Genomic DNA, 15,286 nt, shown 5'->3' with positions numbered 1-15,286 from the left:
CGTATATGATACGTATATATACATAATAATATTGTTACGAGTAGGTATAGTTTTTGCGCAAACACCGTGTTATTGGTGTTCGTCCTGGCGGAAAATTATAGTAAATGTTCGCAGTCGACGAACTCATAAGAAGGGCCTCGAACCATAAGTGTATTTTAGTATGATTTTTTAACGAAAAACGTTTTTTTTTATTGTAATATTTTAATACCTTAGCAAAACCCTCTATTGGCCCGAATAAAAAGTTAAGTGTTAACGTCATCGGAAAATATCTACGTTTCCCGAAAAAATAACTGTTAAGTCTGAACTGATTGAGCTCTTTGTATATAATATAGGGCATAGGCTCACATACATACACAGATAACTGCGTATACCTACCTTCTCAACAGAAGTGATGTTATTGTGATATTTTCTAACTAACCTTTTCAACAAATATTTAAGTTTTCGTGACCAATAATAATTTGTAAATAAACGTCCATGCTTCAATTAATCGTTTTCATAGAATGTAAATAAGCAATGATTCACTACTTTCAGATTAAATACAATAATCCTGGTCAACCCATGCAAATCACCTTCGTTCAAAGTTAGACTGCTAAGGTGTACAGTTTGCTATAATACACTGGGATGGTTCTATTATGTAGATAGTTAATTTTATTAAATTTGGTTCAATGTTGTATTTTTTTTTTTTTTTTGTTAAATTACTGTTATATTCATAATAAAGGAACTAGAATATACCAGATAATTTTCTTCATCCTTAATGAAGATAAATTGTTCAAGTTTTAATACATAGGTTATGAGTTACTAATTTTTAATACGATCACTCGGCACACATCTTCAAAAATCATAGGAAATTACACTTGCTCCCCTTGGATCTATACGCCTAGGATATTATACCATACTGTAGGTAGTTCGCTAATTAGTAATCATTACAAAACAATCACAAGTCTTGATTATTAGATATGAAAATAAAAAAAAAATAAAGGAACATAAACTGGTCTATCTTATCTTTGTAATGGTGTATCGATCCTTTACTTGCAATTCGGAGTTGTTAAACTATATCGATTAGTAATCGTCTAAAGACTTTTAAATTACCGTGTATTTTCGTAGGTATACTACAATACTGAAGTGAATTTGATAGAGGAAGCATCTTTGTAAAATAAATAGATAATTAGGTCTTAATAATAAAATTATTTAAGATATTGAACCATACACCTACCGCTACCAGTTACTATTTTTATCTACTTATAGTGGTTCTAGATTATATATATGCACGATCATTAAAAATGCGAAACGTGGATATATCGTACGGTCGGATAAAAATGTGAATTTTCGAACGCAAAAACTTATATTACTATTACTATTACTATTTAAATTTAAATATATATAATATAATTATTATAAATAGTATAAAGTATATATATATATATTTATAATATAAAAAGCACGTCTGAAGTCATGACAAATTATATTAAAAATGTTTTAAAGTTCTATTAAACGATTTCAACTATAAACTAATACCAAAACTCTTCAAAGATGATTTTGATTATAATATTAAATATCATATTTAATATACTGTATTAATTTATCATAACTTGTTTAGATTTTAAAATTCTTTCTTTTTTTTGAACAATATAATATTTTTGATTACATATTTTTTTGCATTATTTGTTATGTCTATATTATTGAATAAATTGTATTAATAAATATATTATTAGATACCAAATAATATTTAAATCGTATCGAACTTTATAACACATTTAAAAAAATATATTATTCATTTTTATAGTATAAATACTTTATAGTTATATCATATGTATTATAAATGTATTATATTTATATGTATAAAATAGAACAATGTGTCCTCGTTCTACAATGCACATTTTCCCTAGATTGTACGAAGTATACACATTTTGCATTTAAAACAATGGACTGCACAAAGTAACTGTTTACCTAACTAATTAATTATTCATCATAAGAATACATATATTAATATGATACATACATTTTAAATATTTTAATATTATGCAAGAATGTACTCCCATATAATTTTTTGATATCTTTTGACCGTAAATTGATACATGAAATAGAATTTATTTTTTAGTTATTTCATATTTAATCATGTAATTGTATACCATATTTAATATTTATGTAAATTATACTTCAATCATGTGTACACAAACTGTGTTAATTACAGTAAGTTATAATAAATTATTTCTGCTTAAATTTTAAAAACAAAAATAATTAGTTATTTAACGTAGTATAATAACTAAATGTCATGATGTAAAATGGTTTTAAAATTTTTCTTATAAATAATAATATTATATTATATAGGTAGATATTAAGTTTTAATATAGTTGTTATTTATTAAATTTACATATAGTATATTCAAATCACGAACTTTAAAATTTACAAATAACCTATCTATACACTTAAAGACTGTATTAATTTATTTTAAAACTCTTAACACTTTTTCTAAAAAAATTAAGCTTGTATAACTGTAAAATGCATAATATATGGGTGATTGGTAATAGTTATATGGTTATTAGCATATAGAGCATAGGTATATGCTTAAAAATTTTCTTATTTTTTTATTTAGTATACAATTTTATACTTTCTATTGTATATAAGCAATAATATTATAAATTATAAACACGGGCTTAAAAGCATAGTGTTAATATTTAACTTCTTTTAGTTTTTTGTTAAATTTGAATTAAAAATGAGAAATATATTAAATTCGTTAAGAATAACCGTAGGTAATTATTTTGATTATTCATTGATAGAATTTGTTTAACTTCATAATACGTGGGGAGCAGAAAAAATTAATTGGCAAAGATTCGTAATTATACGGTTTATACCAAAGAAGTAAGCCGGGGCGCAATGAAACGAGAACCCGTCGTGGTCGTTCCAATTGTTTCAAAAGACAACTAGTGACAAGGTAGTCTGGGTAACACTATCGGATCGAGTTACCTGTGACGGATTATCTCTTTGGTTTTGGCGAATATATATTTTTTCCATCTAAGCACCCTACCAAGACTGGTTTTTCTGCGACGCGGAACGGAAACCCAACACGACCGTAACCACTGGACCTCTATCGGACCGCGATTAACCATAAACCGGTAGTTTTGGAATATATAACATACATATACATTTTTTTTTTCGTTATACTGTACTTGAGTCGGGGACAAAAGGTTTTTGGTAAAATTAGAATTAAGACGATAAAAATAAAAAAAAATACCATACGTCTAATACGATTAACTTCAGATTTTGAACAATATATTAATATTTATGTACAACCGCGCTCGACTGTTGAAAATGTAACGTAACTCACGTGTTATAATATATGTATACATAATAATAATTGTGTTACACGTATATGTAAATAGAAGCATAGATATTTTGAAACTAATTCAAGAAGAAATATTAGACGGATCGACAAATTTAACACGACAAATTCTATAGGTAGTTAAGGTATAGGTGTTGAATATTTTTTCTCGTCGTGCGGTCTACGTAGGTACGGTACATAATAAACGCGTATTTAAGAGGCTAGTTAGACTGCTATAACCACAACGTTGACGATAAACCGCAGGGTCTATATTATATATTACATATTAGTATGTACAAGATACAAATGACCAGTTTTTGTATACGTCATGACTCGTGAAGCCTGGTTTAAAAGGTTATAGGACTCAAGATAAGTCAAGACTCGCGGGACAATAGTTTGGTGGAACCGGGAAACTCTCAAAGTAATCGTGACAGTCTACCGTAAAGGACAATACTTAAGTAAATAATTATAATTTTAACATTATATGATAAGCAGTTGAATTGACGGAATAAACTCGTTTTAGCTCTTTAAAGGGGGCACCGAAATATTTTCTCAATTTTCACTTGCGCTCATACAGATTTCAAGTATTCGGATGTACATAGGTATACTAAACGGTAGGCATACCACCTAAAATAAACATATGTAAGATCTTAAACACGTGTAAACCTAACCATTGTAAATAACAGGCATTCTGATACGATAACTTGAGCTGCACATATTCAATGTTTTGCTCATAATACATACCATTATAATGCATTCATTACAGTATATATTATTATACATTATACAATAAAATATTGACGAACTTATTGTACACACACACACACACGAGGCACGAGCGTTTATGTACCTATATAATATTAAAACTTGCGTACCGGTGTCGTCAACCTGTATAATATATGTTGTAGGTGCCTACATATTTTATATACCGGTGTAATCGTTCGTGGAAAATCAATCGCGGGGCGTCCGTTTTGTGCAAAGGGGGTCTGACCTCAAAAGCGGCGGGAACGGCACGACCAGGAACCGTGTATACGTATATACTTGTATTTAAACACACACACACACACACACACGAGGCACGAGCGTTTATGTACCTATATAATATTAAAACTTGCGTACCGGTGTCGTCAACCTGTATAATATATGTTGTAGGTGCCTACATATTTTATATACCGGTGTAATCGTTCGTGGAAAATCAATCGCGGGGCGTCCGTTTTGTGCAAAGGGGGTCTGACCTCAAAAGCGGCGGGAACGGCACGACCAGGAACCGTGTATACGTATATACTTGTATTTAAACACACACACACACACACACACATACATAATAATATACTCTTACTTACCTATGTATACACACACACACACACTTGGGTACATAATGCTCCCAATGATCAATACGACTTTCTAGCGCCCCTTCCCACCGTCCAACCCTTGACGTTTCTGCCGTATATAACGAAAGTTGTGCGTTTACACACACACACACACACACATACATAATATGTAAGTATATAAATTGTAATACGGGCGAGACCACGAACGGCACGCGATCCCTTTATATGCCGCACGGCGACGCCCCATTGGTGCGGTGCGGTACGCCGCGCGCGCGCTCTTCGACGGCTCACCCTACACCCTTTGCTTTACTGTAACGTTTTCTCCGTAATATATAATGTCACGACGACCCCGACGCCGACGGCAGCACCGGAAAATCGTCAAAGGGCCCGGCTAGGGTAGCACATTATAATAATAATAACAACAACAACAACTATACAGTGTAATATGCGTTATATACCTGTATATAAAGTAAAAATATATATAGGTATATAAGCGTGGAGTATACATAGAGTCGAGCAATAATAATAATAATATTATATACTCGTATATTATTATTATTATTATTATATTATGTGTGTACCATAAGGGTTTATTTATATACGTACAAACATATTATGCGGGTTTATGGAAATTAAACTTACGGCGGTGGCGGCGGCGCCCCGTTTTCGTACATTCCCCTTCGCCCTTGGCCCCACTGTAGTCGCTATTTTTTACCACGAATCGGTCTCGTTTTTATACATTTTATATAGGTACCTACACGTTTATGTTCTCCCCGAGCCTTATGCGCCGCCGAGACCCGCCGCCACCGATTTCGTAATCTGGATAATGGATGGGACGCCACTGCCACCGCCGACGTCGCCGGTACTGAACCTATAACTCAACCGACGACGACGCTTTTTACCTGCCCAACGAAAAATCCCCCCTTGTTATTACGTATTATTATTCTATTATTATATGCAACGTATATATAGTATACAAATTATACCTATACGGTACCTACACAAAAGTTCGTTGTTTAAAAACAAAACGAATTATAAACGACAAATCGAGTGCAAATACTTTTTTTTTATTTTCGGGATATAGAGTTAAAGAAACCCTTGTACACGGTATTTTTTTATGTTGGATGAGCGAAAAAGGTGTTTGTGTTTATTTTATTATTATCCATTATTCCACGTAAACGACGCATGACGCAATGATTTCGGAGGGAGGGGGCGTAACTTGCAGTCTTCAAGCTAAATTCACACACATATTTAAAGATATATGATATATATATAATGTGTGTGATACAATTACTATTGTATAATATTTTTCCGCATGTAATAAGAGGTCTTCGTGACTAGACAATTTCAATGACCAATAATAAACGAAAATCTTAAGCATTTTATAAATGAGTCATTTTATAGTGTTTTACAAATTGTTGGTGCGATACAAAAAAATATAAGCGTTAAGATTGTTTTATTAGTGTCCACTAAAACCTAATCAATTTTATATATTTTTAAAATGTTAGATATTAAATTCTACCATAAGTCCATAAATAGTAATTAATACTTAGACTATGTGTAGTACATACCTATACTAGTAGCACTTGACAATTTATCAAATATTATGCTCTACTAGATAATAGTAATTTGATTATAAATAAACCAATATATAGATACATTATGATATTATATTGTTTTTACTATTATAAGTACGTAACGAATGATGATCATTGATCGGTGATAGATTTTGTACTAGCTTATATTATTAGTATTCTATATCTCTTAAAATTAATTGTTAACTGTTTCTGTATTGGGTATACTTGGTAATCATTTGGTATCGGATTTTAAAGCATATGCTTCTTTTTTTATAACTATATGAGATAGAAATCTAATTTTTATACATAAATTCGTTTCACGTCATTCTGATTCCAAATAAACCAATTTATTTTTACTTTTTTATTGGTTTTTTAAATTATTCCAACTGAATTTTTTATGTTTATTATGCTACTGAAATAAAAAAATAAAATTAATAATTAATGTAAAAACCCAGAATGCGGATACTGGATTATTATTGTTTTCGTTATCAGCTTGTTTATTAAATGTATTAAACGTATAGCCTGCAATACCTATACGGTATGCAGTATGCCTAGAACATCGATATCGACCATTTCAAAATTTAAGATTTAGTGTTCTAATTTGAAATCTCTTGTATGAAGTATGCATCGATCACTTCAGTGGATGTAGAGAGTTCGTTTTCTACGTACAAAATATTATGTCGGACAATAGAGTCAATTTCACTACTGAAAATCTAGGAAAATACATGGTAGTTAATTCTTTTTTTAATTAATTTTTTTAATTGTTTTATTCATTTTTATACCTAGCTAGTTCATGTTAATTTTTGGTCATGATTTTTTTTTGCTTTTTTTAAAACAATCATATGCTTTTTTAGTTGCTTATTACCTATGATTTAAAATCTGAGCCTTAGTAATCATATTATATGTTTAGGTGATAATTTTAAAAAGTAATTTAAATTCTAATATTGAAATATACCTATTGTTTATCTGCTACGCATAATTTAAAGGGATAGTTATTTAAAACAGTAAACAAATAAACAAATTATAAAGGCAATAAATATAGTTTTAATTAGAAATAATGTCCTATATGACTATATCAGAAGATCTTTAACATTTTTTTGCATACGATTCATACTATGTATTAGAAACCAGTCATATACTACTTATGACTGTAAATAAAATTATTCAAAATGTCAATGTACCTACCTATTTATAATAATAATGTAAAAAATTATAATTTAGGAACATTCAACATTTTTTATAATATTTCATATCTATTTACATAGAACATAAAATAATATTAGATTTATTACATACAGTATTAAAACTAATTTTTCGTATTCACGCGGCCTCCCGCGTATCACCAGTGGGACGCGTACCTATCATAGCAAAAGAACCATTGCTTAAAGTATTAAAAATATGTAAAAAAACAAAAAATGTGTACTTTAATTATTTATTTTTAAGGAAATAAAACTATAATCAACATCTAGAAATCAATTATGATTTATACATGCACATTTTATAATAATTCACCAGATACCGTATGCGTCATCGTTGATGTCTAGATGTTTTCATATATATGTCTGGTCAATGGTCATTTTATATGTTATTTATGGTAATGACCTTTCATCGCAACCGGTTATTTTAGAATAGTTCAATAAATGTATTCATATTTTTTTGCTACGGAAATAGTCCTTATTCACAATTATAAGTCTTATTTGTTATCCAATAAAACATTTATTTAAATCATATATTATACATGTACAATAGTTAATCAATTTCACTATTTGACCACTTTATCATATATAAATATATATATTTACATAAAAATATGATACAGTTTAGTAATATACAAACGGTTTTTCAAACATCATTTAAAGTCAGGATTAATGTTTTAAAACGACTCAAGACAGTTGTTGCGCCATTTTTTATTACTCATATATATAAAAATGTACGTGAACGATAATAATTAGTATTTTCATTGCTCTCTCTTGTTTACGACACTCAAATTCTATTGACTTATATTACGAACTACCAGACTCCACGTTTTGTATCTCTTTGATGTCCGCCGTCGGTTAATCGTTTTCAATTTATATGAGACCTATTTAAGTCATAATACTCATCAAATGATGCATAATTTTACAATGCATTATTAATTATTTAAAAATTAATTTTGATAATATACTATACTAAGCGTCTATATAAAAACAAAACGTTACATATTATTTGATAAAATAATAATTCTGTATAAATTAGATATGTCTATTTTTAATTATTATTGATTAAACCATTGTTATATAATACATAATATTTTTATTTAATTACATTTTTTTTATACATTGTTGTTAATTTATTATAAATAGTCAATAAAAAATTATTCGTGTATAAATAAATGAACTACTAAAAACAAAAATATATTATTTCAAATTAAGATTTTAATGAATAACGATATAAATTACTTTTAAATTGAGCAAGAGACATTAAAATAATCATTATTGAAATAAATAGGTAATATTGTAATTTATTTAATTTCTTTAATTTATATAGATCATGTTGACAGTAAAAAATAATAACTATTTTGCAAAAGAAATAATTCATTATTATTATTAATAATAAATACACAAAATTGTGTAGAGATGGAAAATTTAAATTCAAATTTTATAATACCAACTTTCAAACTCATTAAAAAAATAAAATAAAGAATTAGGTATATAATTGCTGTAGTGTTGAAATGCATCTCTTTCGTACAATTATTATTTCTCCCTATAAAGAGTAGGTATATTAACATAATAATATCGACCACCTTCAATGACTGTTATGGTTTTCGACTAACTCGGAACAGGCAATTAAAACAGAAACGTGTTTTAAATATAATTTATTTTCCTTGCGAATACAATGCAATTTAATTCTAAAATAAAAAAATAAATATATTAGCTCCTTTATTTGTATTTTAAAGACTGTTCATCAAGATAACATATTGCACATTATTCAATAAGTATAAAATTATAAAGTACATTTTCTGTAATGCAGACTGCGGTTATCACTCATTAGACTCATTAGAGTATCATCTATACTTTTGTAAATTTTTGTATATTATTTTAAATACGTGTGAAAATATTTGATAAAGCAATCGAAAAAAAAATTAATAATAAATTCGTTAAAAGTAAAAATTATTTATTATTTTCTTTGTATCTCAAATGAACATTGTATGAAAATGCATTGGCATTTTAAATTTATAGTTAACTAAGTGAATTTTGTTATTATCTGTTAGATCGTATTGTATAAGATTAATTGTTTTGCGTAAAACTTGTCAATACCATTCAATTCTCTTTGTTTTTTAAACTTTGTGCACGTATACACAGTAGGTGTATTATGCATATATATACGTTAATAATAATATATTATGCTATCGAGGTCTACTGAATTTTATCGTCTCGCACTGATCCCCTGGACGCGCATTGGGAACAACATATTTTTAACCAATAAACGAATAATAATTATTTAAACGCTATCCGGTAACCGGTAATGTCATTGTGTGAGTTGTATTTTTTTCACACTATAGGTTCGTAAACAACAGTTCCAGAGCATTATCGGTTCAGACTATCGGATTGCAAAGACGTTTTTCTCTCTCTCTCTCTCTCTCTCCTATTATTTATATTGGCTCCCAACGTTTCAAGTGTAAAACACATATACGTACATAATACTACCTATATATATATATATTATACACATATTACACATTGCAATGAAACGGCGTGTGTGCTTTCTATCCTTCGTCCTCTCCCCTCACCACAACCACCAGTGCACCCTTCCCCGTTGGCGAGATGAACTCAGCAGATACAGTAATTACCGGGCAACACCTTTGCAGCAAGTGTTTGCCGTAATTGATTTAAGGCGTGTTTATCACACGCTGGCTATACTGCAAAACTGGCTTCGTGGCTTCGGGGGTATCGGTATCCGACATCTGGGGCTGTTCTCGGTTCGTTTAAAAAAAAAAAAAACAAATAATAATAATACAAACAAAACGAATGCAAGGCGGAAGAAAGAGAGAGAGAGAGAGAAATTGAGGAACAGAGATAGAGAAGTGTATACACTCACACGCATATATTATGTATATATGAGAATAAATAAGTAAAAAACAATATCTTCAATCGGCGCGCACACGGTAGCGAACAGGGGACCCTCTCAACGGTAATAAATTGTCCGGTATATTTATAGTTGTTTAACGTTCGCCCCGTTATCGGATTTAATTTTGCATCTGCAATTCGCGCCCCGTTTTCCACTCGTACACACATACGTATACGGTTCTGTAATCTAAATCTTCCCACGCATAATAAAACATCGCGACACGCTTTTCCACCATCCCCCTATCCACCTCGTGTTTCATTACAGATAGGTACAACGACGTGTGTCGTGTGTGTATATATATATATACACTATATAGTATCATATATTGTACGGATTATAAGTTACGCCTGCGTGTTATGGGGCTGCTGCTGCTGTTTCCGCCGCGACTTGATATTATGTTCTCTATATAGTCTAAATGAGCGCGTATATATTAGTATATATTATAAAAGACGAGTGCACGATGAACACGATTAACAAATGAACAATTTTTGTTGTTTTACGAGTTGCATGATACACATGCGAATAAAAAAAAATATTTCAAATAACATACATAAAATTTGACCTACCATAGCCTATAGATAGAATTGTAAAACACTTAAACATAAATCAGTATAACATGAAAAAATGTAAATTAATATTTTCTATTGATGGTGTATTAATATTCTTAAGGTAGGCATTATAAGATATTATTATACATAATCAATACACCTATTATATATAATAATAAGGACTATACTAGTTTTTGTATGGGATCTATATTCTAGAAAAATAAATATTTGGTATAGTTAATGTAGAAATCCTAATCCCATAATAAATATGTCTTAATAATTTACAATCATATTTTATAATAATTATTATTATTATACAAATTACCCACACAATATATGTATATATTTATGTAACTGTGTAAGTTTAGGAAGTTATAAATTGAAATTTAGAAACATATTTTGCTTTAATGCTTAAAATACTTTAATACACGCATTTATTTGATTTTTATTGTACCTCATTTAATTCTTAAGTATTTTTTAGTTCTTAAATCATAACTCTCATGATTTGTTTATTGAAATAATTTGCAACACTTACATATTATACTTAATTAGATTTTAAAATAGTATAATATACTATAATTACTTTCTTAGCCTATTTATTTTGATATATTTATTTGAGTTATTCAAAAATGTTAGTTAAAACTTTATAAAAGTAACAAATAAAACTAGCTAGCTCAAAATCGAACTGTTTTTCAACAATTATTTATTATTTTTTTTTAAGAAGAATTAATTCTAATTTACTTAATACGTATAATATAGTTATGAATAATAATATGAATATTCATGAACCGTAATGTCGTAATGACCTTTTTTCATAATATTTAGAAATTATAATTACATAATATCAAAACCACGAGTCCAACATGCGTCTCAGTATCTACTCCATCAAACCATTAAGGGTGTTATATAGGAATATTTATTCGGCTCTTGGTTTTGTTATGCTTAGTTTGTATGTGGCTATTCCATTTTGATTAAAACTCTATGTTCATGTACATTTACATATTTAACAGGTAACCGCATGATGTTGAAAAAAAACGTTGCCCCGGTACTTCATACGATGAATACGTATAATTAACACCTATACTCATATTATGTACCATACTACCATGGCTATTTAGTTAATAATAATAATTAATCCTATATTATGTATACGTATTTAAATTAATGTTTAAGATTTTAAAAATATTACGCAAGCTCGCCACACCGTACATATCTAAAAGTAGTAGGTATATTTATAATAATTGTATGATATAGATATGAGCACAAAATAAGAAATATTCAAATATACATAAGTAGTATACAATAGTTTTACTTGATTGTTTAATTACTCGGTATAAACGTGAGAATAATAATTAAAATGTCGACTTCGTAAAATAATTATTTGAGCAAATACAACAAAAAATAGCAAACAAACTGGTTTACATGATATAATATTATAATCTCATAAAATAATAATAATAATTGTAATCGTATTATATGATAGAAGCGTATGTGAAATTAAAGACAACTGACCCTCCAAATACTATATCCAGTACCTACTCAAAGTATACTTTAATGAATTAGCGTATCTATTATAATTTATATTTAATATTTATGTATGACCGCGATACGCATAGAGTAATATTATCATCCTATTGTCTACCTATATTGTATACAATTGTATACTCGGACTGAATAGAGGGAGAGAGTTCAACTCAAACAATTTTTGTTCGTTGTCCATGTAAGTATAATTTTAAAACTTTTTTACTTATGAACTTTTACCCCTAGTATTTTTTTCTATAAACAGGACTGCAGTGTTATCAAAATTCTTAGGTTTTATAAATAGGTTCTAAATTTAAATGCATCAGTATAGTATATAAATATATAAAGATACTTCAGTATATTTATGTATTTAGTATTTTATATTCAGTATTTATGTAGCTATTATAATCATGAATTATTAGATAAATGATTATAAAAATTATTTAATATAAGATTTGTTTAATATGCGCTGTTACCTGTTTAATAAGATTTCATGAGGATCGAAGAATAAGAATCCAACACCTTATCAATAATTTATATTGCGTTATCCAGTTATTAGCGATTATTAGTTTATTATTAGATGGGATTTTGATGCAATGTAATTTTTTATCTGCTATTATAAAAGGTACCTTCATAAGTGAAAAATGTTTTTAGAGTTCCTGAATATTTTAATGACATTTTTAATAATTTTTAAATTTATTATTGTAACGATCGTAAATTGTAATAAAAAATATATTATTATTATAATAAAAACTACCTTACTAATAGGGATAGTACCTACATATAGTGGTCAGATAGTTCTGAAGGTGTAATAGAGATGTAATACTCGCTTCAACCACCATTCTCATTTCTCCTACATATGTATAGGTATTTGTATAATATAATAACAATAATTTTATTTATGTCTAATATTTATAGTCTTCTTAAAAAATTCAATATCGTTTATAGATTTTTAACGTATTTTAATAGTGTATCTATATTTTAAGAACTTTGAATTTTTTGGAAATTTTTGTCGAATTGAAATCTTGTAGCATAATTAGCTCTTAGTTATTTCCATGTACATAACATCACTCGTGTAATAGATGTATATTGTATGTACCATCATAGAGCATCGTGAATCGATCGTGTATCATTATAGATATACATATACACGCCTGATGTAATATTATATAATAATATATCATTACGATGGGTTCGCGTTCGGTGAAATATTATATTATGTTAATATGTTGTACATGTATGTCTCGTTGAACAGTGTTCAGTATTCGATTTTGTTGCGGTTGTTTTTCTGTATTTTTTTTTCTTATCAATTTTTTCCCCACTCACGGCAACAAATTGTTCGTGGACAACATGAAACCGCAAGAGACTATACGGTACTATTATACTCGCATCGTCCCGCAGCATCTTCTACGACGACTTTTTCACGCGAAAATTCGCGCATCGCACGTAATACATCTCGATAGAGACTATAATAAATTAAGCATTATACAATATATAACACTGTACACAAACGGACGGATTCTGCCGTTGACCATGGTCAAGGTCGCGTGTCCTAACTATTTTTAAAATGCCAATGTCGCGTGTAAAGTGTTTCGGTCACGTCACGCGCGTCTGCGGCATCCGTCAGACACGCAGCCGAACAGCCGCCGACGCCGCCGCCACCACCTGCACCGGCACCATTGCGGCACACGGCGGTACTCTTACTATATTACTCTGTCTATAATAAATATATATATATATACCTTCGACGTACAGCATAATGTATAGACACGATAGCGACTGGCCACGTGCGATTTTGAAGCGTATAAATAACAGTACATTTTACTACGATGTTGTGTTTTATACGCGTTATAATAATATATATGTAGATATATAAATACATAATATATGATTATTTCTATTAAATGACCTATGTGGATATCGGATACGTTAAATACTCGACAATTACCTTGAAAATAGCTCTTGGTGCGCAAATAGCTGACGGACAACCGGAGTATGGACAGCCGGTCCAACTTGGATAGGATATTGTGTTCGAACGGCAACAGGTTGGCCAGCGTGTCCAGCTCGGCGTTCAACCGTTCGCGATGCCGCTTGCTTGGGTTACTCTTTCCCACGCCCCCGTCTTTGGGCGTCGTCTTCACACTAGAAAAAAAAATTGGTTTGAAATCATCGGCTTTAGACATTTTAGGTAGGTTTGCCTATATAATATGTACTACTTTAACTATAATTATATATCCGAACGTTCTGCAGATAATATAATATAGGTGTAGGTTTATAAATACAGCGAATTTAGCGTTATGCTTTGTCAAGGAACAGCTAATACATTTATTTTTTTTAATATATATAATAATAAATTACTATAGGTATATAAGATATAATATGTATATTCAATATTGTATATATTAAGCAAAATGACTTTTGAGTTGGTAATAATATAAAATAGGTACCTATTTGCATATTTTGATATTATGATTTCATGTTTTATTTTTCTAAAAACTATATTACGTATTACATTTGGCTAATACTTTACAAGCGTTCTTATCGATTATAAATTAGTTTAGTGTACAACCAAGTATTAAAGCTAGTAATAAATAGATGAACACTTATTTATTTAATTAAAATTGACTAGTTGACATTATTATAACTTATACAGGTATGATCGTAATGAGGTATTTTATTTATTGTAAGTTAAAAATAGGAATACTTATAGAAATCAAAAAGTATAGTGAAAAATGTATTTATTATTATGTCACTTATATTATATAGAATACACACATTAAAATATGAATGAGTTAAAATCGTAGATAATTTAACCATTAAATATAATACATCTTTTTTTTTATAAAAATGTCTATCAAAATTAATTTATAAAATAACAATATT

General features: G+C 29.0%; 1 protein-coding gene across 11 annotated transcripts in view; it reads right to left on the bottom strand.

The window, feature by feature from the left end:
* LOC114131394 (aryl hydrocarbon receptor protein 1) overlaps positions 1–15,286 on the bottom strand; it is a 53,073-nt gene that overhangs the window by 20,998 nt on the left and 16,789 nt on the right. For all 11 annotated transcript variants that reach the window (XM_050200096.1, XM_050200097.1, XM_050200098.1 and 8 more), the window contains one exon: positions 14,352–14,545. In XM_050200096.1, the coding sequence (XP_050056053.1) occupies positions 14,352–14,545 (194 nt within the window). The remainder of the gene's footprint in view (positions 1–14,351; positions 14,546–15,286) is intronic.

Source organism: Aphis gossypii, chromosome 2 (assembly GCF_020184175.1).
Source record: "Aphis gossypii isolate Hap1 chromosome 2, ASM2018417v2, whole genome shotgun sequence".
Classification (NCBI taxonomy): domain Eukaryota; kingdom Metazoa; phylum Arthropoda; class Insecta; order Hemiptera; family Aphididae; genus Aphis; species Aphis gossypii.
Note: the sequence above shows the minus strand (reverse complement) of the source record. Positions and strands in the feature narration are given on the sequence as shown.